This window comes from Porites lutea, chromosome 5 (assembly GCF_958299795.1).
Source record: "Porites lutea chromosome 5, jaPorLute2.1, whole genome shotgun sequence".
NCBI classification, from domain to species: domain Eukaryota; kingdom Metazoa; phylum Cnidaria; class Anthozoa; order Scleractinia; family Poritidae; genus Porites; species Porites lutea.
In genome coordinates this window covers 37954439-37982316 of record NC_133205.1, presented here as the reverse complement: position 1 = coordinate 37982316, position 27878 = coordinate 37954439, and the positions used below count along the sequence as shown (strand labels likewise).

The 27878-nt window shown below is 38.9% G+C and overlaps 1 protein-coding gene across 1 annotated transcript; it reads left to right on the top strand.

Moving 5' to 3' along the window:
- Nucleotides 1–12027: 12027 nt before the first annotated feature.
- On the top strand, nt 12028–26134 carry LOC140937268 (trimethylamine monooxygenase-like). Its single transcript, XM_073386810.1, has 5 exons — nt 12028–12174; nt 17710–17878; nt 19733–19891; nt 20419–21181; nt 24819–26134. The coding sequence occupies exons 1-5, from the start codon at nt 12151–12153 to the stop codon at nt 25078–25080; spliced, it is 1377 nt and encodes a 458-aa protein (XP_073242911.1). The 5' UTR covers nt 12028–12150; the 3' UTR covers nt 25081–26134.
- Nucleotides 26135–27878: the final 1744 nt, after the last annotated feature.

Sequence of the window (27878 nt, the reverse complement as noted above, 5' to 3'; positions counted from 1 at the left end):
GCAAGGCATTATTCATTTTGAATCCTCTTAAAACATTTTCTTTAGTTTCACTGACTCCTATAACTTGGAAGGGGAAGCCTAATAAGTCAAGAGTAGCATGCAAATCATCCAGATGAGCATCTAACTGACTGTTTAGGTTGACATGACGTAAGGAGAAATATGGATTCCATGGGGTTTGATTCTTCTGGCTGCTTTAAGGATCGCTTCTCTTTCCTTCCAATCGTAGAGTCAGTACATACGACTGTTCTCGGTTTTGGCGTACCATGGTGTTTCTTGTCTTTTCCGGTTCGATGTGCACGCTCAATTGCGGGAGGTGATTCCATCTGCAGTTTTTCAGTGAACATCTCCTTCACTTTGACTTCCGTGCTCTTCCAACTTTCTGAACTCCCGAATCCTCTACAATGCCTTCAATACGGACGTTATTTCTACGGCTTTGATTTTCGAGGTAAGTTGCTTTCTCGAGCTGCTTCGCGCCAAGGTTTGAAGCTTAGTGATCTCCTCAACAGGCGATCAGTGTAAATTCGTATCAATCAAATTAATGTGTTTTGTGGTTTTCAATATCCTTCTGGCTGAATTCAAGACTTGCTTTAAGGTCTGAAACTTTACCCACGAGATCGTCGACCCTCTTAGTTAGACTTGCCGCAATGGATTCCACGAAGTTCCCCAGGGTTTCATGTATGAATTTAATAAACATATATGAAACAGAGCAGGCTATAGCAAGACATCAACATGACACCGGTAAAACTCCAACAGAGCGAAGTAGGCACGCAGCCGTTCGTTCTTGTTAGGACTCATTTATGTGCTGCAATAACGGCATAGGTCGATGTCTCGTACCGATGTCTCGCGAGGTCCTACATTGTTAATAAGTACGGGATTGCCATAACCAACCTCAGCTCAGAGTAGAAAACATAGGCAGAAACAAGACCTGTGAGGGGCACAAATTGCATGAAGTAATAACAGTACCAGTAAAGACCTCGAAGTAAACGTGAAATATCCCGGGCATTTGTGGGATCTATATAATCAGCCAAAATGCTCGAACGAAAAAAAAAAGCGGCAAGGCTGATACTACTTAAATTGTCGTCATCAGTCAAACTCCAGCGAGTATTTTCATGCTCCCTAGTCGCTTCAGTATTAGTTTAAGAATTCAAACTGATCACATGAGTACGCTTCTATAGGATGACATTTGAATATACCTTGCAATATTACTAAATAACATTGTATTACCCAGACAGTATTTTTTAAAATGCTTTCTCTGACTAAGTTTATTTATGTTAGTCATTAAAACAAACTGGCACCGTTTAACAAGCTCGCCGGGTAAAGGCCTCTATTTTTAAAAACTCTTCCACATGGCATCAATTCACCACCGTTTTCTAATCGTTCTTCAGACCAAAAAGATGTTCGTCAGTGTGAAACAAAACCACGGTAATGAATAAGTCAAATTTCGTTTATCTCGATCAGCTTAAATGATATGCCAGTTCCGTATATCATACTCCATCTTGAAGACTGGATCTTCAATTCGTATTTTTGATCTTCAATCAATCCTTGTTTGTGGGTAAATACTTGAATCTCCCATTTCCCGTTTCTTTTCTTGTAGATAGGAACATGTTGGAAAAGAACTTTCAAGCGTGACTCTTTCATTACAAGATTCGCGTTTGCGCGAATTTCGAACCTCTTCTTTCCTCTACTTCCTCCACCTTTATACTTTCCAATTATACCGACTGAAATTAAGTTGAGAACCATCTGTAACACTTCTTTCATTTCCTCATCAAAGAACTCCACGCAGCTTGTACCTACGAAGGTCGACTTTTTAGTGATCTTGTTCGTAATGTAGCAAAGATATCGTATGCCTGTTTTTCCACATGGGCATTGACTATCTGCTTCGCCGCTGTCTTCTGTGTGGCTAAAATACCATTGCGCATAGATTTTGCATTCATCGTCTTTCTCAGCACTTAGTTTCTTCAAGTGGTTAGTTAATCTTTGTGGATATTTCAGAATTCTAGCTGCGGAAGCCATTTTCGATCTTTCCTCAAAGTGTTTTCCGATTTCTTATTATAGAATATTGGCTTCCGTATCGTTTCTAAGAATTATAACACGTCAACATAGAAATAAACATTCCTTAATGCTGATTGGCTGACGAGAAAGGTGATAATTGGGTTCTATCGGTGTCGTGTTTACGGCAAAGTAAATTTTTACTTAGTACCATCAGTTTTGCAAATTTATATTCACTTTTCATAGCACCTTCGGTCTGTAAATCAGCGTTCGCTACAACTGCCGCCGACAAGAATAAGAAATAATTTAAAAGCCTTTGGAAAGACCATGAATAGTCGTTGCTCATGCAGGATTATGTTTGGGCACTCATCACTGTCTGCACTCAATCACGTCAACTGGTGAGACATGGCGTAACCTGTTCCAACTCTTACCACTGGTTCTCTAAATGATCAGTGATCAGTCAGGATACAAATCAGGCTTAATCAAATAACTAGCTGTATTTCGAAATTTAAATTATTCAAAATTCATCGTTGCGTTGTTATTGCGCATGCCCAGCACGTATGTGGCCAGGATTCGTTAGGACCTCCACCAAGAATGAATGGAATGCAGAGAAAGCAATTTTGATCACTTGTGTTTTGACCTTCTATCACGTGAAACTCACGCAAAGCACAGCATTGAAACAATTTGATCCATATCGCTTGCACTCCCTAACCGTTGGTTACTACTAGTAGTTCTTTTACTTGTCATGCCAATATTCCAAAGCAGCACATTCAACTCTGTTATTTTAAGACTGGGAATGTGTGTTCCACTCGGATTCTTATCCGAGCCTACGGTTCCGACGTCTGGTAAACAATCAACTGAGCTAAACCCTCTAACCAGCCGCATTACGTCAAAAAACAAAGACCAATTTTGAGAAGGAACAAAAACATGGCGGTCGAAGGAAGGACCGTTACATTTTGGTAATTCGCAAACTTGTTCATTTTATGTCGCTTGACAGACATAGTTTGTTTTAATCAATTATCCTCTGCAGAATTTGGAATATGAAACATATAGCTGCGTAAAGGTGATAAGAACCACCAAAGTAGTGTTTTGCTGGAAACCTAAGGAAAGTTAAGGCCGCTTCAAGGTACAGAGCTTTCAGCTATGGTTGTCGCTTCAAGGTACAGAGATTTCAGCCATAGTTGTGACTTGTTTGTTAGGATCATTTCTAATTTTAACTTTGAATTCAAGATGTTGACTGATCGTAATAAACTAGGGGAAATGTTTATCACTGCTGTTGTTATGGAGTGTGGAGTGTGATAATATAAGCTCATATTTATAAAACTTTCTTGAATACAACCTCGTTTCCAGAGTTCTCTCCTACCCGCCCTACAGAGGGCGGGTAGGAGAGAACCCTGGGAACGAGGTTGACTTGAACAGACCTACTTCAGATAAATTTAAGACTTTCTCTAGTAATTTTTATCAACATCATAACTTCTATAATCTTCTGATGTCCTCGTCCGGCAAAAAAGAAGTAACCTGTAAACTCGATCTATAGTCCAGCCCGTGTTGTTACCGGTTAAGAATTTACAAGGTTGCTGTGACTGTCGCGACCATTTTGCAATTTCAGTACCAAAGGACGAATACGATATGCGAAAAAAATAAAGAGGCATAATATTATTTTTTTCAATCTAATGTTGAATTTCTTTCTGTGGGCTCGCTTCTCGCTTCCAAATAATACTGCAATTATCCGCTGATCACCACGATAAGTGACCACTTTGCAAGTTGGGAGAACATTCTCGATCCCAGACCTCGTTCGTCCCCTCCCCTCATTCCCTACTGGTTTTCGCCTTTACCAGAACTAGGCGTGAATTGCATTGATTGTCAGAGGTTACCTTCTTTAACTGCATAAACAGTGTCAGAAAGAGTCCAGTGAAAGGGCAATATAAGGACAGCTTTTCTTTGGGATCAGGTAGGTACGAATTCATTGGAATGGATGGTCCATTTGCAACTCCTTTTCCCACGATTTGGGTATAGCTAGGCTGGGGTATATTGCAGAATGCCGAAAAACTCTGAAGCTTAGTAATTAGGGTTAGGAAACTGAGTGAATGAGTTTCAGTTCAGCTTACCCTGGTATAATGAACCCAACAGGAACTTGATTTATTCAGTTTCTTAACTCTAATCACGAAACTTCAGGTCCTTCTGTGTGTATTGCGACGGTTCGGCGGTCAAGTCTCGAGTATTGAATTCTAACTGAATTAATGAAGCATCAAACTTCGAAACGGCAAAGTTCGAAAAGATGATCTACGCGGAGGAAAATAGGTCAACTGACAAAGGTAAAGGAAACGAAAAGCTCTTCACGTCCGAGATTTTGTTGGACACAACTAAAGTTGGACAATTAATTCCTATCATTTTGATCATACTGACCAATAAACGCGTTAATTTATTCCGTCACAATCTATGAACCAAAAACAATCCGGCAACATAAATTGCATTATTACAGTCAAGCCAGGTGAAGCGTACCCCGCAAGATACCATTAATGAATTTGTTATTTGAAAGTTGAATCCGTTGGTACTTGTAGACTTCAAATCATCTCTGCATCCTTGCATTCGCAATGAGCCATGAATTCACACGCGAGGCACTTAGGAAATTTCTACCAGCTCAGTTTCCCTAAATTTGATGTAAATGTCTTCTAAGAAATTTCATCCATTCAAAGATTCTCAATCCGTCCAAATACAGAGAAGTTCTCGTAACATATTCACTGCTCATTACGCATGCAGAATGCCGAATTGAATTTGAATACGGGAACAACTGACGGATTCATTCTTTCAAATAATCAATTCATTATATAATATCAGAAACCCATAAGGGGTTGAAACGTGTAACTCGCGTTCAATGCTTGTGAATATTCATTTTGACCATATTTGGAAATCTTAGTGACGGATATCCGTTTTCAACAGAATGGCTGCTGAGCGATCACTATGCAGATGTTTTAAGACAAGAGTTCTGCATTTCAAGGTTAAAAATGCACCTTTAAAAGACAAAAAATGGAAAGAGAAAGTTCAAAAGAATGCTCAGCTTTCTTTATGTGGAGAAAGGGAAGCTTTTCATCAAGAAATCGTCCTTCGAGGAATTCAACCTTGTTTTCTTCATGGCGGAGCCCATGGTCTGTTTTGAAATGCAACCAAGTCAGCGAAGTTTTGGCTGAATTTTCAGGTACATTTTGCACTCTATGGCCAAGACAATTACGTTTTTGAAAGGGAATTTATGTATTTTTAAATGTTTCATAGACGTTTTATAAATTTTTCTCTTCGGCGCTAAAGAAAAATTACAAAATGTGCCCTGATTTGAGATGGTTTTGTGTTGAATTTTGCCATTTGCTTAGCCGAGGGTCCGGATAATCTGCGAGCCAGCGAGCCATGCGAGGCGTGCGAGCCATGCGAGGCATGCGAGCCATCGGAAAATATAAATTTTTAATAATATTCTAATTGGAAATAGTTCGTTTTGTAATTGGTTTTGCTGCTAGAAATGTGCTTTCAATCGCGAATATTAAACCGCGATGGCTCACGCGGTGGCCATGTTATTTTGGACGCGAACAGTCTGGGTCGAGGGAGAGCGACAAATTTTGACTCAGACTTTCTCTCCCCTCTTTGATAGTCTTTGTCTCCTGTTTCGTTCTTGCGAACCGTTCAGCGTGCTCGTGGCCGGATATTCAGAGTCTTCAATCCTTTTGGACAATCCAGTTCAGTCGAATTAATCTAGCAATAAACTGCTTCTAAAAGTGAGTATTTACCTGATTTACTTTTGCTTTAGTCTGTTGTCAGCTGTTTTGTGCAATGAATTATTCATCATTGCTAATGTTTTATGTATTTTATTTAGTTCGCAGATGGCAAATCGACGCATGCAGTGTCTCGTTGAAGCATCGATCCAAGCGGGGAAAGAAACCGTTGCTTCTATCAGTGTTTGTCTGTCTTTTCTTGAAGTTTTTTAAAAGTGGCATACCACGTAATCAAGAGAAAGGATTTAGAAACGTGTTAGAAACGCTTTGCGCGTTTTGAAAACGATACGGTTTCATCGTTCGTGTAGATAGGTTTTCAGATGGCTCGCATGGCGCGCTGCCATGGCTCGCATGGCTCGCATGGCTTGCATGGCTCGCTGGCTCGCACTCTATCCAAACTCCTTAGCCGATGTCACTTGCGTGAACGGATCCACGATCCAGATAGTGTTTTCCGAATTGCTTTAAAGGATTAACTTTTTGGACTTTGAATAAAAATTTTCAAGAAACGGCTTCTCTGTCTATTGTTTTGAGTTTGTTCATTCATAAAATTAGCTCAAAACACGATCGTGACTACAACATCTAAGTTTAATTTAAGCTTTTAAAGTGCTTCTCACATTCATTACAAGCATCACTTTTTGCGAAGATGTCAGGTTCAGGGTTTGGACACTTTCGATACGCAGCTAATGAATTTTATTCGAAAATATTTTTCACTGTTTATTCTAGACTTTTAGCAAGAATTTTAAAAGCCTATTTGCAGTATAAGTTTACTGTGCAGAGGGTCAACGAGGCATCGTTTTTTGAGGTGACAACTTCAAGAAGTTGCGAAACCGTCAATGGGTTTCATAATGTTACGTTTGGCCCAGGTGGCAAGGCAATAATATCCTGTTCAGTGTTTCGGTAATATTCCTGGTTTCAACCTTTGAAAGCTTTCTCGGCTTTCGGGAGTATTTTCTCCCGTTTGTCGGCCATTTTTTTAAGCGGGCGCGGGAACCTGAAGGAAAATTACGTCACCTTGTTTACGAAATTTGATTGGTCAGTTATCGCTTCTTCTCGTTCCAAATATGGTACTTTCTAAAATGAATAATCACGAGCATCGGACAAAGCAAACATATGAGAGTTTCACGTTTCAACCCCTTATGAGTTTCTGATAATATATTTACACTGGGCTGTTAAGGTGACTCGACCCAGTTTTTTTGGGGGGTACCATCCTACTTTGAAGCTCTCTGGTATCCCCACCTTTACTTTTATCGTAAGTCTAACACATAGAATGGATAACATATAGATCAATCTACAATATAACATAAAATTTTTGGCGATCGGAGTAAATGTCACGTGGTTATAATGCCACGCCCCTTTAAGGTCTGAGTCGAAAATCTGCTGTTGCCAGCATTTTTTCGTGAAAATCTCTCGGCTACACATAGTGCGCATTAGTGCCTTACGCTGAACAGAGTTTCACCAAAATCGCAAAGACCCAATTCGAGAAATTCAGCAGTTTCCAAATTTAGGTCATAATTTATGCGAAAATGATAAGCAAATTTTACACGGATTATATCTAATAAACTATGAGATTCATCTCTGTATTTTGGGCATCCTTATAACAGATGGGTCCTTGCAAGTCAGCAAAACGCTTTAGGGCCTTGTAAATGCACGCGATTTCGAACAAAGCAAACATTTAGAAATTATAGTTTTCGCTATTTGTTGACGTTTGTCAGCGTTTAAGAGTCAATCTCACGAAAAAAGCATTTTCTTAAAAACTCGTAGTTTTTTTTTCCTTCAAATTTTTTCAGGGCCACAATTGATTAACTAACAACCCGGACTCTGAATTTCATTGTCATTGAAAAACTGTCACATTATCTTCTATAAACCCAAACTTGAGTAAACATTGAAGATTTTTAGCGTTTTGGCTGAGTTTGTGCTTTGGGAGTTGTCTATTGTTTCTAGTCTGTCATTATACAGCATTCTTGTTCAGCACGCGTGCAAAGAATTTCTCGAATTGGGTCTTTACGATTTTGGTGAAACTCTGTTCAGCGTAAGGCACTAATGCGCACTATGTGTAGCCGAGAGATTTTCACGAAAAAATGCTGGCAACAGCAGATTTTCGACTCAGACCCTAAAGGGGCGTGGCGTTATAACCACCTGACATTTACTCCGATCGCCAAAAATTTTATGTTATATTGTGGATTGATCTATATGTTATCCATTCTATGTGTTAGACTTACGATAAAAGTAAAGGTGGGGATACCAGAGAGCTTCAAAGTAGGATGGTACCCCCTAAAAAAGCTGGGTCGAGTCACCTTAAGTAAGACTTAAGAGCTGCTAAGTTTTACTTAACCAAAATATACGTGTGAAGGCCTAAGTAAAATCTTAAGTAACTTTACTTTGAATCTCATTAAAGTCGGAAAGTTAAACGATTCAAGAAAGTTTCAAGTGACTTGAAAACCATTATTAAACCTAACTTAGCGAACTTGCGGTTTCTAAGCTTTGAGAAACGCGAAGCATGTCAATCAATCTTAACAGGGGCACCCAACGACAATTTTCGGAAAATATCTCTTAGGAAGACGATTTGCGATCTAGAATTTTCGGAACATTTGTTGTAAAATTTCTTGTTTGCCTGCCTCTCCTAGGATTTTCGAACATCTAAAAAATGGTATAATTGCCCATTTTTAACGGATTTTTACCCTTTAAAGGTCACCTAGAATTTTCGGGAGCCTTTTTTCTAGCAGAAATTTTCGAAAAGGTAAGTTTGATCCCTATAATTTTCGGATCACTAGACTTTCACCTAGGAAATCCGAACAGATGGAAAATTTCTAGGGGATAAAAATATGCCCATATCTACCTTTTAAAAACTAAAATACGTTTAACAATGCTATTTTTAAGTGGTTTTGAACTATACTCTCGTTGGGTGCCCCTGTCTTAATTACGTTGAGTGGGAAAATAGGCTTAAGTAAACCTGAAGTAAAAAAGATAGGTTGTTTGTGAAGCTTTCTTTTAAATTTACTTGTCTTGAAACTTTCTTAGCTTATTAAGGCTCTAGTGTAAACACTACCATTGATTCGATTTTTGAATCGAGGCATGTTTGAATTTACAATTTTTCAGCTGAAGAGAACAATATTAAACCAAAAAATGAGCTAAACAGCAAAATAATCGGCTTTAATTTTATCCTTCGTAGGAAGGCTTGATCGGTTTTTACTGTGAATGGATCAAGAAAATAAACAGAACGACACAATTCGCAGTTGAAACTTTTGATCCAACATGACCGCGGTCTCGGTCTAGTTTCCATACGTGAATTGGAATTGTCGAACCACCTTAAGAGGTCTAAGAGCAACACAGCAGAACAACATTATTGCGACATTGGTTCAAAAGGTTGCAACATTGCTCCAATGCTGTGTTGCGCTAAAAATCGTCGTTGCGAATCGTCCCGTGACGGTGTAAACCAATCATCTGAGAAACATGAATTTAAAAGTAAGTGTCATTTTAGAAAGAAAAAGAAGTGGTTAATAACGCTATTTTGTTATAGTCTAAAATCTAACGTGAGTTTCAGCAACAGACTCTGAAACCAAGAGATGCAAGTATTGGTTTTTAAGTCTTAAATGAAAGGAGTAAAATAGAACAAAAAAAAGTGTTGTAAAATTTACAAAGAGGTCCGAGCATGTGAATGACTGAAATACTTAGAGCCAAAGTTATTTTTGTTAGTTCCTTTTGGATCAGTTATATAAACATCTTTTAAGACGTGTCACTTTCAAACATCGCAAGTTTACTAATTTTAAGGTGTTATTTCCAGTGAAGGCGACGGATTTTTCCTAACTGGTCCAAGACAAAAGTTGAAAAAACCGCAGAAGGGTCTTTGATCAATAAAACGTCTTAAACCCCAACATCACAGGCAGAGTGTACAGGTAAAATCAGGCACTGATCGTTAGAGTCAACTCCTGTTATTCCGAAAGCCCCCTGAGGACCTCAAGTCAGCGTCTTTTTTTATGCATAAACAATATTTACTGCAACATTTGCTCTAAGAGCCTAAAGGGCTCATCTAGAGAGCTTACGCTAGCTGTTTACATTAAATATTTAAAAAATACAAATGCACATCAAGATCGAACACATCAATGACATCAAATCGTGACATCAATCAATCAATCGTGACATAAATTCTTGAAGAAATTCATCAGCCTAGTAAGGTTAATATCTATTTAAATGTTCTCAAAACATAGCCAAAAAAAGTCTTAATGATGCTGACAGTTTCAATGACTGTCAGCCATCTTTATCAAAACTAGAAAGTTATTTTTAACCCAAACATGTCCAACTTTGGCTATAAAAACCGCTACTATACTTGAACTAGTAAGTAGAGAAGAGTAGAAAAGTAGAAAAGAGTTAAAAGAGTAGGAAGATTAAGATTGTTAGCAGAAGACAAAGAAGAATAAAGGCCAAGGTATAAATCAGATTCCTTGTACCTCATCGTGTAGCGAGCGAGTTGCTCGAACACACCCCCACATATTTTGATGGAGAATCCGTTATTTTGGTCGACAACGTTCTTATTTTTCTGAGCATATTTTGGTGGACAACCTGTTATTTTGGAGGAGAACTCTCTCATTTTGCTGAGCACGGTTTGGTGAGAACAACTGAAGAGTCTAAGATCAGCCCCTGGAAATCTGTCAGTGCTAGGAACTTTGCCGTTTCAAGCAACTGAGAACTCTTTTTATAAGTAAAGTCAATTGTAAAACGAAATAATCATGCCAGAGCCTCGTTTTTAAGTACTGTATAGGCCTGTTGTTGAGTTTCCAATATTTTATGGCGACGAGAGAAGATGTTCGTGAGTTTCTTGGCAATTATAGACGCGCCGGTCTGTTAAATGGTTGGGATGAAGAAAAATTAGCTCTTGGTCTTCTTCTGTTTCTAAAGCAACAAGCCTGCGTGTGGTTTAAAACTTTAACAGCGACCAATAAAAATGAGTCTTTTCAAGTTTTGTCACAAAAATTAATTTCTCATTTTGAATCAAATATAACTCTATGGCAGTTGAGGCAAAAATTAGAAGAACGTCGTCAGTTGTTAGGGGAGACTCTTGCCGATTACTGTTACGATGTTCTTTCATTCTGCTCTCGTCTAAATTTACCTAAAAGTGAATGGCTTTATTGTTTTGTACGAGGTCTAAGACCTGAGATACGTGACCACGTTATTTTGCAACGACCAACTGATGTGGACTCCGCTTGGAATTTTGCGAGATTAAAAGAATTAGTTGCTCTTGGTAAATCGAAAAATGGTCAATAATTTGAGGAATTTTAGAGTTAAAGTCTAATCCCTCAAAAGAGGATATTAAACAAATTGTGAGAGACGAATTAAATGTGTGGTCTGAAACTTCCAAAAATAAAGAAAAATATGGTATTTATCCGAAATTTCGATCATGCAATTTCCCTGTCCGTTGTGGAGGCAGTACTTTTAGTAAAAAGCCGAAATTCGGCAGATTTAGAAATTTCAAGCCTGATTCTAAACGCCCGCGTCGAAGAAGCAATATGCACAATTTTTGTAGCCAGGGAAAAATTGGCACTCAGTTAAACTGGCTGGCGCCCCTATCGTGTGTGGTAATGAACCCGTGATGGGGGCGCTTGAAAATTCTACAATAACCATTCTTCCGTCGGATCTAGTTCTGATAAATGTGCTTTCAGTAACTATGGAAATTCAGCCAAAAGTGTTACCAAAAAGAATGTTCAAGAGTTTAGTCATGTTTTGTCTAATCCCTGTGAGCCTGCTATCTCGTCAGACTCTAAAATGTTTGAACCTCAAGTTACCGTCACATATCAAAATGGGTGCTCTCAATAAGGCCAACCTCAAAACGTCCATAATGAAAATATTTTGTTTGGAGCTATTAAGTGTCTTTCTCAGGTCCTAACAAAATTTGATAGTGTATTCGCCGGGTCATCGCCGAATGAAAACGAAAATGCTCTTTCGCCAAATGTTCCTATGTTTTCTCCTAAAAGTGAAGTCATTTATGAGAAGTCTTCAAGTGAAAATTTATCTCGAGAAGTCAGTATAAAAGAAATTAAAAAAGAAGAACAGTTGACACCTGAGTCTAAAAATGAAGAAAATTTGGAAGTAAATATCGTTGGAGCTAAAAATAATGTTTGTAGTGAGTGTCGTGGCTTATCTGTAGCAAGTAGCCCAGTGACAAGGGCATATGTGACTGACGTGACTGACAGGGTTTCTTTGCCTGCCACATCCAGTAAAATTGATTCTATTCATCCTTTCGAGAGTGACAATTTTAAAGTAAGTCTAACAATAAAAGGAAATAGTTATAGTGCACTCTTTGACACAGGAGCAGCTGTAACAGCAATTAGTTCTCAAGTCTGGGACAATTATCTTAGTCACAAAATATGTTGTTTAGATTCCTCGTCGACCAGTTGTGTAAGGACTGTAAATGGTTCTCCTCTTAGCGTTCTTGGTAAATTATGGCTCAGTTTTGTTATTAAGTTGGATGTTTTTCCTTTTGAAGCCTATGTTGTCAAAGATTTAACTCATGACTTTGTTTTGGGCAGAGATTGTCTTCAAAAATATTGTTCGAGAATTGATTTTATGGAGAACATCATTGAATTTTCCCACCCGAGGATCCCCTCCCCTTTGCTGATAATTTTGGTGATGATTTGGATGCTGAAGTTTTTGATAATCGTATTTTGTCAGTGCATGCTGATAATTCTTTTACTATTCCCGCTCATTCAGAAGTCGTTGTCGTTGGTAGATTAAGTTTAATGCCGAAAGGTGTAAACACCAGTGCCAGTGAAATTTATGGATTGGTCACGCCTAAGTCTGATTTGCCTCACCGTTAGTCAGTTTTTGGAGCGTCAGGGCTCGTAAAGGTTTCTAGTGATGCAACTATTCCTGTTAGGATGGTAAACCCTTCCGCTCAACCAGTTAAAATTTTTCGTAGGACTAAATTGGCAGATTTTGAGCGTGTTGATAATGATTTAATGGCAAGTATTCCCCTTCTTCGGATGCTCAACATAATTCTTCAGATGATCGGCAACAGCCAAACTATTATTCAGAGTTTCCTGATTTGTCGAATAGTATTTTGAATGATGATGAAAAAGTAAAATTTAAGAATTTGTTTAATAAATAAAGTAATGTTGTTGCTTTTCCTGGGGATCAGTTGGGTAGAACATCCCTTGCACAGCATATCATTGATACTGGTAATGCTACGCCTATTGAGCAAAGGCCGTATAGAGTGTCTCCTGATGTTAAGAAAGAGATTGACCGTCAGGTGGATGAAATGCTTGAAAAAAGAATAATTCAAGAGTCTGTCTCTCCTTGGAGTTCTCGAGTTGTTTTGGTAAAAAAGAAGGATAGGTCATATAGATTTTGTGTCGATTTTCGTCAAGTGGATAGCTTTCCAATGCCTTTAGTTGCTAATGCACTGGATTCTTTAGCTGGTGCAAGCGTGTTTTCCACGTTGGATCTCAAAAGTAGTTTTTGGCAGATACAAATGCACCAGGATTCGCATCAAATGACAGCTTTTGCTAAGCACAATGGCCTTTACCAATTTTTGACAATCCCGCTTGGATTAGTGCATTCAGGAGCCAATTTTCAAAGACTTATGGGTTATATTTTGAGAGGCTTAGAATACCGTTTTGCTTTGATTTACATCGATGATATAATCATTTTCTCTAAGTCTGTAGATGAGCATTTAGTCCATCTGGAGGAAGTTTTTAAAAGATTGCGTGACGCCAATGTTAAGTTGAATCCAGAGAAATGCAGTTTCGTTAAACAAAGAGTAGAGTGTCTTTGTCACGTAGTTACGCCAGAAGGAAGTAAGGGTGGTTCAGGAACTTCCCACCCTGACAAATTTGAAGGAATTGAGGAGTTTCTTAGGTCTTGCTAATTATTACAGACGTTTTGTTAAAGGTTTTTCATATATTGCCAACCCTTTGAATGCTTTGTCAAAGAAAAACGTTCCTTTTGTTTGGACTGTAACTTGTGCCGACGCTTTTGACAAGCTTAAGCGTGCCTTGGTTTCTGCACCCATTTTGGCATATCCTAATTTTCGGGAACCATTTTTGCTATTTGTTGATGCTAGCTACACCTTGGCAAAAATTCAAAAAGGAAAAGAAGTAGTCATTGCTTACCGTCATGGTCGCGGTTTGAATCATGCAGAGCAAAATTATCTGAGTACCTCAGAAAGAGAAGCTCTCGCATTAGTTGAGGGTATTAAGAAATTTCAGCCTTACACAATCATAAGTTTACTGTTGTTACTGATCATAGCTCTCTTCGTTGGTTAATGAATGTTGAAGATGCTTCTGGTCGTCTTGCAAGATGGGCCTTACTTTTGCAACAATATGACTTTAATATTGTTCATCGCCCTGGTAGAATCCATGGTAATGCTTATTATTTGTCTAGACGTCCGTATGATTCTTGTGAAATAAGTTCGCTCAAGAAAGAAGAACCTCAAACGCCCCACACTTAAGAAATGCAAAGAAGAGATCCTGAATTAGCTGCAATGATTGATTTTCTAGAGAATGATATCCTACCTACTAACGATAAAGATGCACGCAAGATTTTACTCACAAGCGATAATTTTTATATTGGTCAAGATGGTTTGCTTTACCACATTGATTTTAATCGAAGGCGAAATGCTCGTGAATCTTTTTCTCAGCTTGTTGTCCCAGCTGCATTACGTTTTGAAATCCTCTCTAATGTACATGATCATGTTGTCGGTTCTCATTTTGGCTTCAACAAAACTTTCAGTAAACTTAAGCAAAGATACTGGTGGAAAGGTATGTTTAAAGATGTAGAACATTGGGTTAAGCCTTGCGTTGAGTGTTCAATGAGAAAGTCTCCACGAAATTCGGAAAAGGCACCTTTACTTCCGATTCCAGTCGGTGCATTTGACAGAGTGGCTGTTGATGTTTTAGGTCCTTTTCCACCTTCTAGTAAAGGCAGTAGGTTTCTACTTTTTAGTGATTATTTGACTCGTTGGGTCGAAGCATTCCCAGTGCCTAGTTTCGAAGCAACTGTTATTGCACGTCTTTTGATTGATGAAATTATTCAACTTTGGGCTTGCGAACTCGCATGATTAACTGACTAACAGTGCGTGAAGTTACAAGTCTTAAATAGTTTTTCATTTCCTGGAGATAGAACGGAGAAAAGGGTTTTGTAATAGTCAGACAAAATTGAAATAAAGAGTGTTCTGTTCTACTTTGTGTATGTGTGTGTGTTTTGTTTATGTACATCCGATTTTCTAGCGCTAAATAGAAGACATAGGCCGTTTATCGCGTTGCTAGGTGATCACTCCTATTTTCCTTTTAATAGACGTTTCAGTAAACCGGGCTAAAGTTACTTCCCAGGCAAGCCTATTGTTCCTATTGTGTTCTTTCAAGAAACGACTATCCATTTAATTAGATATGGAGGAAGATACTTATTACGTATGGAGGAATCCACTTTTTGCCGAGTATCCTTATTAGTTATGGAGGAAGTCAAAAATTAGTATGCAGGAAGTTAACGGAACTCCAGGGAAGTCCAAAACGGGGGTAATTATAATGAAAGATGATTACTTTTGTGCTGTAGCACAAATCATCTTGTAGTCCTTAAAACGATTTCAAGTGGTTCTCTAGTCAAGTCCTTCACAAGAACACTGTCATCAATTTATTTAGCTCCAGTTTTCAAGTCACAAGATTCAACTGTTGTCATTCAACAGTTGAGCTTGTTTTAATTAATATTGTGTAGTGTGATAGTTTTGTTTTGATATTTAACGCACTTATTTACCATTTTTATGTATTACAACCTTTTGCAACGAGGACGATGCTTTTTCTAAGGGGAGAGGAATGTTGTGAAGTATTTTGAAAGTTACTTTTAAGACGGATCTATCTTATCTTGTAAGTTTAATTTTTGTTTCATTAAGTCTTGTTTTTGTCCACCCACTCTTTTCCTGTTTTGATCTTTTGCTTTCACTTGTACCTGAATTTATGCTTAGCTCGCGAATTTACTTTTTATTGCCATATTAGGAATGTTATTTGCTTAGCATTGTCAGATGTTAGTTTTTTACAAGTGGTTGTGTTTGTGGTGTTAGAGCTGACCTTGGTTCTTGGTACTTGTCAGTTGCAGCTGTGCGTAGGCTAATCTATTCCCTAACTATAGCAAACCTGTTGCAATGTAAGCGATAAGATATTCAGTAGAACTCTCCTGGTCAGCTAACCCAAACGGGTATAAAAACCGCTACTCTACTTGCACTAGTAAGTACAGAAGAGTAGAAAAGTAGAAAAGAGTTAGAAGAGTAGGAAGATTAAGAATGCTAGCAGAAGTCTAAGAAGAATAAAGGCCAAGATGTAAATCAGATTCCTGGTACCTCATCGTGTAGCGAGCGAGTTACTCGAACACACCCCCACAATAGACACACACATAAAAAAAGCGAAAGAATAAAAAGAAAAAGACAAAACAAATAAATAAATAAATATAAAAAAAAACACACACACAGCAACTAACAGAAGCGATTTGATAGCAAAATAAACGACTGGAGAAGCTGAAACAACCTAACGTTAATTTGAAAATCAGCAGTAGAAATATCATTTAACAGCCAATAGATTTTTTTTTTCTTATCTGAGGCACAATGCCATCTATTTCCAAGTAATTGTGCAGTGGAGGTAAAAAACTTTTCACGCAGAGCAGCAAAACTTGGGCAGTATAGGAAGTCAGCGTCTTTAATGGCGACAGTTTGTCTTAGCGACGTGCGGAACAAATTTTCCACATTGTCTACAACTTTAGAGGTTGGATTTCCGTAAATCCTTTATAAAGCCCCACCCCCTCTAAAATAAGCCCCCCTTTTCGGGGGAAAAAGTTATTAAGCTCCCCTCTCTTTTAAGCCCACATCCCCTTTATTATCCCTTATAAAAACTAATAAATGTCACAGGGGCGGATCCAGGATTTTTTTTAGGAGGGGGTGCACTCGTCTCTTGCTCTACTTCAACACCAATAAACCACATAGTTTTTTTTTTTTTTGCAGAATACCAGTTGTATTAGAAAACCGCGGGTAATCTCGGGGGGGGGGAGATGCGCACCCCCTGCACCCTCCCACTAGATCCGCCCCTGTGTCACTGCTGTATTAATCAATCATGACTGTCTGACCCGGACGATTTGTTCACCAACTTCACCTCCAACTTCTAGTACATGAGCTTTTCTTCTTTGTATTCTAGTTCTTTATGAAGAACTGATACCATCGTCTTAGCTAAATTAAATAAGCTCTCCCCTCTCCCATAAGCCCCCTCTTCAAATTATTGGGACTTAATACAAAATTTACAGTAAAGCGTTTATAAACCAGAAAGAAAGGGTCCTCTTATAAATGATAGTGAACCTGTGAGTGAGAAGTTGTTAGAATTCCTTGATGGCATGTACTGAAGTACTGCCAGGTTTCTCTGCAAGCGACTCAATGTTTCTTCTACCTCGATTATATCTGCTATTCAGAAATAAGGATTCTGTGTTAAATTCTCTCCAAGACAGACTCCTAACTTTTCAAACTATAGTGTGGCGTCACGTTTCCATGGTAGCAAAATTTCTGAATCACAATAATCTTACTTGAAAAACTGACGGCAATTTGCGTTGTCGAACGATGGAAGAAAAGTATAGTCTATCTACGGGTTTTTTTTCCTGAGTGCAATCATGCACAGGAAAGTCGTACATGTCAGTTTTTCGTTTTCCAACCGCGGTTGTTGAGATCCAGAAATTTTGCTACAACCATGGCAACGTGACGTAACGACTTCTCCTCCTCTATTAGTTCATTCAGTTTCACATGCAAACCTGAAAACTGTACGCATAAGATATCCTAGCGGTCACTTTACCCTTGGAAGAAGCCAGTTCTTTTTTGGTCTTTTCACAACTATAAACAAAAGTGAACCCAAGATTGAGCCATGAGTCACTGCTGAAGAGATGGCTACAGATCAGGTGAGTGTGATGAAAAGTACATAAATATAATCAACTATGCTGTTTTCGTTCTCAGGAAATGTATAAGGCAAAGCGTGTTTGTGTGATTGGTGCAGGACCCAGTGGAATGTCCGCTTTATATCAATTCAAGCAGTTGGAAATGAAGGGACAGGAAATTCCAGAGATTGTGTGCTTTGAAAAACAGTCTGATTGGGGTGGTCTCTGGAACTATTCATGGCGAACAGGTAGGAGATTATTTTGCTGTACTTGCATAAATGTCAGGGGCGGATCCAGGATTTTTTTTAGGAGGAGGTGCCCTCGTCTCTTGCTCTACTCCAACACCAATAAACCACATAGTTTTTTTTTTCAGAATACCAGTTGTATTAGAAAACCGCAGGTCATCTCAGAGGGGGGGGGGGGGGGGGGGGGGTGTGCGCACCCCCTGCACCCTCCCCCTAGATCCGCCCCTGAATGTCGAGAATTCTCCCGACCCCTCTCGTGTTTATATCAGGGTAAGCAAATACAGGAAAAAAGTTTTCTATTGCTTTAACTTAAATTAACTTTCCCGCAAAAAAACGCAAAACGCTTAGTTATGGCACTGATTAAAAGAGAAATTGTTACCAGCCGCGAAGACTTGTACACGAAGTCTTGCACGCGTAATCTTGTTCTGCAAAGAAAAAAGGCTTTCCAATCGAAGCGCGCACTATCTTAATTATTTTTATAAAGTTTATTACTCTCATCGTAAACGACTAAGTAAGTTACAGGGAACACGAAGGAGATGGCGCTGAGGGGTGTGGCCCACCATTTTATTTTCGTTCACCAGGCCTCCGTTCTTCAAAAGGTGGAGAGCGCTACCCACCATTATCCAACGGACAAGTGTTAGGGAAACCAATTGCGTTATGCAGTGGATAGTGATTTACTCGATGGATTGCGTTATCCATCTTTTGAACAACTGGGGCCAGATAAATCTCTATCCAATGGATAGTGCAATTAGTTTCCCCAATACTTATCCGCTGGATAGCGCTATCCAACGTTTGAGTTACCGGGGCCAGATTCAATACTCACGGAAATTACTTCATATGATCTCTGTTGATTTAAAATTGCGAAGTCTTTAATTTGCTTGTTGTGATCCAAAGTTGTTTTTTGGGTGTATTCTTAGAACTAAGGCGGGGGATGAGGGAAGAGAATGAAAGTGTGGTATTGATGAAGAGAACGCCATTAGAATTATGATGGCGGTAGATAGAAAACAGTAGAAATGTAGGGGTGGTGATGGTGGTGGTGGAGGGAAAACCAATTTAATGTAATTGTGATAGATGGAAAACAATAAAATGTAGGGGTTGTATTAATGCCGGTGGACAGGAGATAAATGAAATGCGATGGTGGTGGGAGGAGGGCAATAGAAATGTCCTGGAGAAGAGAAATTATTAAGTGGTTGTTGGGTGAACAAGAATGATTAACCGGTAAGTAAGTAAGACCAGGTCAGGGGCGGATCTAGGGGGAGGGTGCAGGAGGTGCCCCCCCCACCACCCTGAGATGACCTGCGGCTTCCTATTATAAACAATTATTGGATGAGGTTTTGTGATATCCGGAATAATCAAGGTCGAGGTAAGAGTTATCAGCCGAGCCGAAGGCCGAGGCTGATAACACTTACCTAGACTTTGATTATTCTGGATATCACAAAAACCAAATCTAATAATTGTTTTAATTATTATACACTGTTTTGAAGAAATAACGGCAAACACGTCGTCGTAAAGAACCTGAATTGATATTGTTATTGGAAATCAGGCATTGCGCGTGCAACCTACAGATTAGTCAGTTATGGCTAGCGTGCAGATGACTAACTAATCTGTTACTCTGCAAAAAAAATCTTTGTGGTTTATTGGTGTTGAAGTAAAACATGAGACTAGAAAAATCCTGGATCCGCCCTGTAGATTAAATGCAAATCTATCATGTTTGTTTGTTGAATGTGATGGTAGTGTATCTGTGAATGGCAGGCAAGAGAAATATGGTGATGGTGCACTCTTCATGAAGTAGTTGAATCGATAGATGACCTGAGAACGTAGAACGTAGAACAGAAGAAGTATCTGCTTTGTTCACAGATACCGATGAATACGGAGAACCTATACATGGAAGTATGTACCAGGGTCTGTGGACAAATGGTCCAAAGGAATGTTATGAATTTCCAGACTATACATTTGAAGATCATTTTGGAAAACCTATTCCATCGTATCCACCAAGGGAGGTCTTTCGTGAATATCTGACAGTTGAGTATTTTTAAATATTTTTTAAAGTATTTGTCCTTAATTAAATCTAATGTTTTGCTAAAACTTTTGCAAAAAAGATCCACGTATCTACTCCAATTAAACCCCGGCCACGGCTGCAACTAACGCCACAAAATCGAAAAAAAAAAAGAAATATACAAGATAAAGTTAGTCTGCTTTTGGGAACCAATACAACTTTGATAAGAGCCAAAATACCAATACTGTTAGTTTTAAAAATAGAAGAAGTTTGCAATGCAACATAACGCTGATAGAAACAGTAAAACAATCCTGTTATGGGTTACAAGGCGACGAAAGGGAGGAACATAAAAACTGTATTTCTGACAAAACCTAGGGGTAGGGAAACTCCCTCATCGGAGGGAATGCGGGTTTTCTGTTACCTCTATTTGGTATGTGTATCAGAAATTCAAAAATAAAAACTAATAAAACTCATTTAAGATTCTTTTCAACCAGGGGCTATTCACATTTCTTAGCTCTAAGATTAAGAGTTTAACAAACGTTTTCTTTCACAGGCCGATGGTCAAAAAGCAAACTTCGTCCTTGGGTTCACTTCAGTCATGTTGTACGTCAAGTAACCTACAACGATTCTACCGACGACTTCACTGTAGTCGTCAAAAATCTTTCAGTAGACAAGGTCCTTCCGGCTGAGAGATTTGACTACGTCATTGTAGCAACTGGGCACTTCTCCGTACCGAACATACCTTCCTTTCCTGGAATTGACCAATTTCCTGGTCGAGTTCTTCATTCACATAGCTTCAGAAATGCCTCTCACTTCAAAGGCAAAAGAGTTCTTGTCATTGGTTCCAGCTACTCAGCAGAAGACATCGCTCTCCAATGTCTTAAGTACGGCGCTGAAAATATCACCTGCTGTTGGCGAACTCGACCGATGGGATTCAAATGGCCCCCACAGATAACAGAAAAGCCACTACTATCCAAGATAGAAGGAAGCACAGTCCATTTTAAAGATGGCACCAGGGCGGAGGTTGATGACGTCATAATTTGCACAGGCTACCATTATTCCTTTCCTTTTTTGGAAGAGCGCTTGCGTCTCAAGACAACCAATGTCTTTTACCTAGAGGGCCTCTACAAATCGATTCTCTGGACCCGGGGCGGAAATGACAAAGTTCTGTACATAGGTATGCTGGACCAAGAATACACGTTCACCATGTTTGATGTACAAGCAAAGTGGGTGGTAAATTACATTATGGGGGAACTAAAACTTCCTGATAAGGAAGAAATGGAAAGCGACAGCAGAAACTGGATAGCAAGGTAATGATTGTTGTTGTTGTTGTTTTAACTTCAGGAAAAATACGGTGTCACACAGGGGCAAAACACAAATCAATATTATGTCGAAAACGCAACAAACTTCCCGATAAAAAACCAAATTTTTCTGTTACAAAACATTTTTTTCTGAAACAAAACAAAGTTTCGTGACACACAACAATGTTTTCAGACACAAAACAGTTTCACGCTAACAACAACAACAATAATAATAATAATAATAATAATAAGAAGAAGAAGAAGAAGAAGAAGAAGAAGAACACTTGTATAGATTGTGCTTCACAGAACTTCTAAAAACAGTAAAAATAATTCTAAATGCAAGTAAAAATTAAGAACCTACTGATGAATGAGTATCACAGAAGTTCTAAAAATAGTAAAAATAATCCTAAATATAAGTATATACAAGTTAAAACAAGAACCTAGTCATGAAAAAACTTGGGAAAATTAAAATGTTTTCAGTTTCATTTTAAAAGTTGATGGATTCATGTTGGACCGTTGGCTGTTCCACAACTTTGGGGCCGCGAACATAAAAGCGCGATCCCCAAGGGTCTTTGGTGACTTCTTTGGTGGAAAGCAGAGTAAGGTTCCATCACAAGAACTACGAAGACTGTAACGTGAAGGTTTCGCAACACAAACAAGAGACGAAAGACTATAAAAAGAGCCATATTATTTAAAATCTTAAAAAGTGATTAAAATGATCTTGAAATCAATGCGTTGTCTCACGGTTAGCCAGTGCAAATCCCGTAATATTGGCCTAACGTGACAGAATTGAAGGCACTCAATAAACCAAGCAAGCACATGCGTTCTGAGTTCGCTGGAGCTTTAAGATAAGACTGTTAGGCAAAACATAAATTAAACTGTTGCAGTAATCAAGCCCGCTAGTAATGAACACGCAAATAAGGGTCTCAGTGCTTTCTTTAGATACGAATTTTATGGTAAGGTGAATATTGTAAAGTTAGAAAAATGCTGCTCCACACGTCTTATTAATGTGAGTAGACACTGTAAGCTTTGAATCAAGCCAGCTTCGCCAGCCGATGAAACATCCACAGATGCAACGGTAATTGAGTTAATAGAAACTTAAGCTCAACCTCGTCCCCAGGGCGCTTTTGCCTGGCGGAAAAGCGCCCTGGGGACGAGGTTGATGATGATATCGACGAGTACTCTGGAATCGAAGTTTTCTCCATTTTGAATAACAATGACTTCATCTTCAGGTATACCAACTGGGGATGAAAGGAAACTTATTACATACTATTTTACGAGAGGATACTAATATGATGTGCATTTTTTAGCCACGTTTCATCAAATAACCTTTATTATTAAATACTGAATCATTTGATAATGCAGTTCTAGCATTTTGATTGGCTTAGCCGTTATGGTATATGAGCTATTATACCATGCTCTCCATATACGGTCGGTGTACGCGTCAGTTTAAAATTGAAAGCTAGCTGAGATTTTTTTTCGCGAAGGATAGAACGGCGCCCGAAGTATACCGTTTTAATTCATTTCTTAGAATACTAGAAATGCAATTCCATCGAAAGAAAAAAGACAAAAACAAACAAAAAAGCCATAAGAGGTTGTTTAAAAGTTTGTCGAAAAATGCATGAAAACACATGGAACTAAAGTACCTTGACCAGCTACGAAAGAAGACAAGTGTTGTTTCTTCATGATCGCGAAGCCATTCGCCGATCGAGTCACTCGCCGATAGATAACTGCGGCTTGTTTATCCGACATCAAGAATATCAATCACAAGTGACCAGCTACAAATACAGGCTAGAGCAATCGAGGCGGCAGTATAGCTTCTTTTATCGTTCAGCAAAACCAGCTTGTGGCTTCAAACAACTTCATAACAAGCGACCGAGGTAATAGTTTTTCTCCGTTTTTCTTACTTTTATAACTGCACCGAAAATCCAAATTCACAGTAATTTCGACGGCTGTCACTTAAACATTCTTTCCCTTCACATTATCTGCCAGGTTTTTTTAGCTGTTCTGCTGTGTAAAATCCTAGAGTCCCGATGAGTTTTTAAAAAACTATAAATGTTCATCGCTACAATGTTTTCATTTTTCATTCATGCAGTCCAGGCGAGTCTGTTCGCGCGTTGACAGTTTTGATAGACGTGTGACATGTGAATAGCGGAAGTCCCTTGTCTTTTCCGGTTTGTTCTAGTCGGAGAGATTCAACGAGATTTTGTGGGCGTTTTTAATAAAACAATTATTCCACTCGCGCTTGTTGGATATGAGATGATTATAGCCAACTCGGCGCTACGCGCCTCGTTGTCTATCTATCATCTCATATCCATGCGCCCAGTATCAGGATGCGACAGTATCAGCTACGAAGAAGGACACGTTCATATGATTTACTCTTGGTGCGTGACACAATTTTAAGGAAGCTGAGTGGTCGGTTCTGGTTGCAATGGCGCGGAAGCATGTGGCATACTCTGCGCTTGCAGACTATTCAAGTACCAATGCACAACAAAATTAAAAAGTGCAAGCAAAGGTACATCAAACCTAAATGAAACGCGACTACGCAAAGTAAAATGCGTAATATATAACTTTCGTGGGCGGGGGGTTGTGCCGTGGAGGGCGGGCATTTGAGTAGCTCGTTGAGGTACCCATTTGACAGCAACATAGAGGGATGGTTGAAAGACTCGCACCCCTATACCCGGGGAATACCAGAGCGGTAGACCTGTTCCCGTACCACGCCTATTCAAGATGTTGGCAAGGGCGAATCCTCGTCTAAGTACCGTTAATGGCCTTCTCTCTTTGACACTTGCATCTTCGTAATACTGTCGTAAACCCCGCATATCGTGGCCAAAGTGACAGTCTAAAACCGCTGAAATTTTCCGCTCATGCCCCGCATTCTCTGGGTATGGAGTTGACCAGTGCACAAAGTTTTATAAATATTAGGTTAAAAGTCGCGGCTGAAATCGAGTTGTAAGAATAATTTAATGGTAATTACGTTCTTTCTTCATGTACGGGTAGGGAGGAAAGGCCTTGGCCAAGCTGTGTGTCGTCAATATTTCTTAACTTTCTTTGCCATGAAAGTCACTGGGTTAGGAACATTTGACCTACTACAGTACTATTTATAACCAATACTTTTGGGCCACGAGTTGGGAATTTTAACAACTTTAATAGCGGTAGGTGGCCCAGTATATTATTATATTTTATAAAATAACTAAGATAGTACGCGCGATCTGAGCTTTTCGCGCCCTAATCACGCCAGCACAAATTGATAAGCAATGAAGAAATGCATGCATAAAATCAAGAACATGCCTTTACAAACCTCTTCAATTTTTCCTGTCCTTGACAGATGAGCCAATCTGCTTTCTTTCCCAGTAAAATCCTCTGTGTAGTTATTTTTTTGATAGCAAACCGCGTGCGTGTCAAAAGCTCAGGAATGGCCCCGGGGTTGGCAAATGCCCGGCCCCAGGCAGCGCAAAATTTGCAAATGCCCCACCCCCGGGACTGACAAGGCGGGCAAATGCCCCGCAGTAGCCCGGGGGGTGCTGGGCGCAGCTGGAATTGACTGATGCATAATGCTCGATTTTTTTGTTCCAAGATGTTTTGTAAAAAAGGTAAATAAGTTTAATAAGTCAAGCACTCATTGTGATGTACTTTTCACCACCAGGATGGGAGAACTGAAAGACGGACATGACGCAATCGACTTCCAGACCGCTTATGTGGCTGATCTTGTCAAAGAATCCAATTACAGCTACGATTTAGATGTATCCGAAATGCTTCACGCTTGCGAAGAGACCAAACATGATAACATTACAACTTACAGAGACCAAAGTTTTACAAGCAAGTTTACCGGTCACAAGGCCTCGCTATCGCACACTCCATTTATGGAAGAGTTTGATGATTCCATGGAACACTTTCTGCTTAATTAAGCAAAGAAACCTGTAAAATGCCAAAACTAACAAGAAAAACATTTAATATATATTTACAAATGCAAGACTTTTTTTTTGTAGATCAATGTGATGTGGTTGTTTGAAGGCCACCGGCCATTAGTACCGGGTAAAATTTAATCCTCGTCGATGTGGGGCCGCGTGATTGAAGTTCAAAATTATCGCTTATTTAGCCTGGTTCCTTTAGGCCACCAAACTACCTACAATTCTGCTCCAACACAAGAGAACATATTTCCTCGACAACAGAAAAAACGCAGCTCTTTGCCCTTGGCAAAGCTGCACAGTACTTTTTAGGGAGTTATTATAACTCCAAAAATGGAGTAAAAATTTTAGGTACAGGATAACAGTTTGCGGTCATTTTTACTCCTGAAAAAGAGGTCTCCCAGTCTGGAGTTAAATAACTTTGAAATGGGCTTATTTTTACTCCTTACATGGGTTGTTTTTACTCTCTGGATTCACTTTAACTCTGAAAGTGGTGTCAAAGTTTTAGGTACGGTATTCGCCTGAAAAATAGTTTTTTGAAAACCCCTTTTACGGAGTTAAAATAACTCCACTGTAAGGAGTTAAATTAACTTACTAGGGGAGTTATTATGACTCCTTGAAAATTACCGTGTGCGAAATTAGACTGAGCAGTGAAACAGGCCATGCCAAATCAAGAATGATCACATGTCATATATATTTACTGCTGCACAGTTTGTAAAACAGCCGCAACGAAAATTGTTGAAGGTAGAATTCCTTTAGTTAGGATTTAAAAAGGTGACACATCACAATGCTTGTTGAAACGCTTGTTATAGTTTTTAAGGTATAGTTTCAAAGCGTTTTTGAGGTTCCAAACTGATAATTAGATTAGACTGATAGCTACTGATAGCTAACATAGTGTTCGCGAAATATTGGTATCAGTTAAAGTTATGAAACTTTTAAATAATTTAACTATAGTTGTTATTTATTCATGAGCATTGTAGTGCAGTTCTTACGTTAGATTCCTTAAGTAAACGGTAAACCAATTATATATTGAAATAGATAGATAGATAGATAGATAGATAGCCTTTATTTTAAAACGATGAATATTAAAGCTACATGAGCTTGTGGGGTCGTTTGCAATTAACTAATTACAAGTAAACTAAAAAGCTAAAAACTAGGGGTATATACAGACAAAATGTTTGAACTAAATTAACGCTTACAAGTATGAAATTATGAGCATAAATTTAAGTATATACAAAGTCATCTTTTCTAAAATTACAAGTGGATGCAGACGTTATCTTAAAGCTGAATTCATTAAAATTAGCTTGAGATTTAAGCTTTAGCCTGAGATCACGATAAGGAATGTTTTTTGTCAGGGCACTACAGTTGTTGGTCACTGCATTCCACAGGACTGAGCAGGGCGGATAAAGGTTGGGCGGTGAAACGAGCGCTCCGCTCTTCATTTAATGTGTGATGCGGAGTAGGACTGGCACGAGCGCTCTTTCCGCGCTTCCGGTGCGCTTGAAGACCGGCGAAATTTTCGTTTTTGCGAACCGGAAATCCTATTTTCTTTCTGTAATTTCATGCTACAATGTTAAATAGATAGATTCATTTCATAATATTATCAATAAACAGTTTCATATGTTTGTGTCTGTACGTCTATAAGTTAATTTTGTTGGTCGTATAATGCCAAAATTTGAGTTTCATTTGAAAGTGTTGAATACCTCCTCCTTCCACTAAATATCACCTAATCGTCTTTCGCCGTTTCGTTTGCAAAAGCTTAACACTTCTTAACCTCAATTTTTACATATGTTAAAGGGGGATAAATTTTATAAAACATAACAAAAAATTAGATTGATATATATTGATATAGTGGCGTTGTACTTCTTCAAACTTTGCTTCTCGGGTGCAACGCGCCATGGCGATTCGCGCAATGCGTTGCAAATTCGGCAACCCCATGTAAACAAAATTTATTGAGGTTAGTTGTAAGGTTTTTTCTCCGTTTTTCTCTCTAAAACAAAACAAGATAAACCGTAAAAACTGAGGGGAAACTAATTTTAAAGTTTCGAAGAAACAGAAAGACGTATGAGATGTTTTTTTTCAAAATTAAAAAGAAGGATGATGGTGATTGAAATTAGCATAATTTCACCTTGCACGAGCTACACGCATTCAGTAAAATACACGTCATCTAGTTATGAAACACGATCCACTGTCTTTTAGTTTTGCCATGGATGACATGGATAAGATTTTCCTTCGTGTTTTAGACAGTACTTAGCTTTTTTTGTTTTGGAATAACATCGACATTGGCGAGTAGCAAAACGAAAATATAATTCAGTGGTAGAGTCATGGAAGTAATAAAAGAAACCCTTTGAAAGAGATGTTTGTCTACTCCAATTCAACTAAACCTCCCGCAAAAAATAGCAACATTTGCCTCTCGGAGACAGCGTACCAGCACAAAGGAACGAGGAAGAAGTGCAAGAAAACAAATCAAGCTGCTATAATTCAGCGACAGCGGCAGTGTTTCATGTACAAACCACATCGCAAGCCCTGACCGAAGTCGAAAACAAGCGACATTTCTAAGCAGAGTCCCAGTCCACTGCATCACACTTTTTTGCTCGGACGCGCTCGTTTCACCGCCCTACCTTTATCCGCCCTGGGACTGAGCCTCTAAACGCGACAGAGTCTTTCATGTAACGCGTATTGAAGCGTGGAACAATTAAAGAAGCGCAAGTCCGGGTTGAATAGTTTGTGGCCCGTTTCTTAGAAATCAGGTCGATTAATGTGACAGGTAACCTATCGTGGAAAGCTTTATGAAGACA

What these genes read in the sequence shown, in the direction of transcription:
- LOC140937268 (XM_073386810.1), top strand. Translation starts at nt 12,151, where the DNA reads ATGGTTCTCCTCTTAGCGTTCTTG. An exon ending in TTCTCCTCTTAGCGTTCTTG is followed by an intron (nt 12,175 to 17,709) that starts GTAAATTATGGC and finishes TTTCGTTCTCAG; the next exon opens with GAAATGTATAAGGCAAAGCG. An exon ending in AGCAGAAACTGGATAGCAAG is followed by an intron (nt 21,182 to 24,818) that starts GTAATGATTGTT and finishes TTTCACCACCAG; the next exon opens with GATGGGAGAACTGAAAGACG.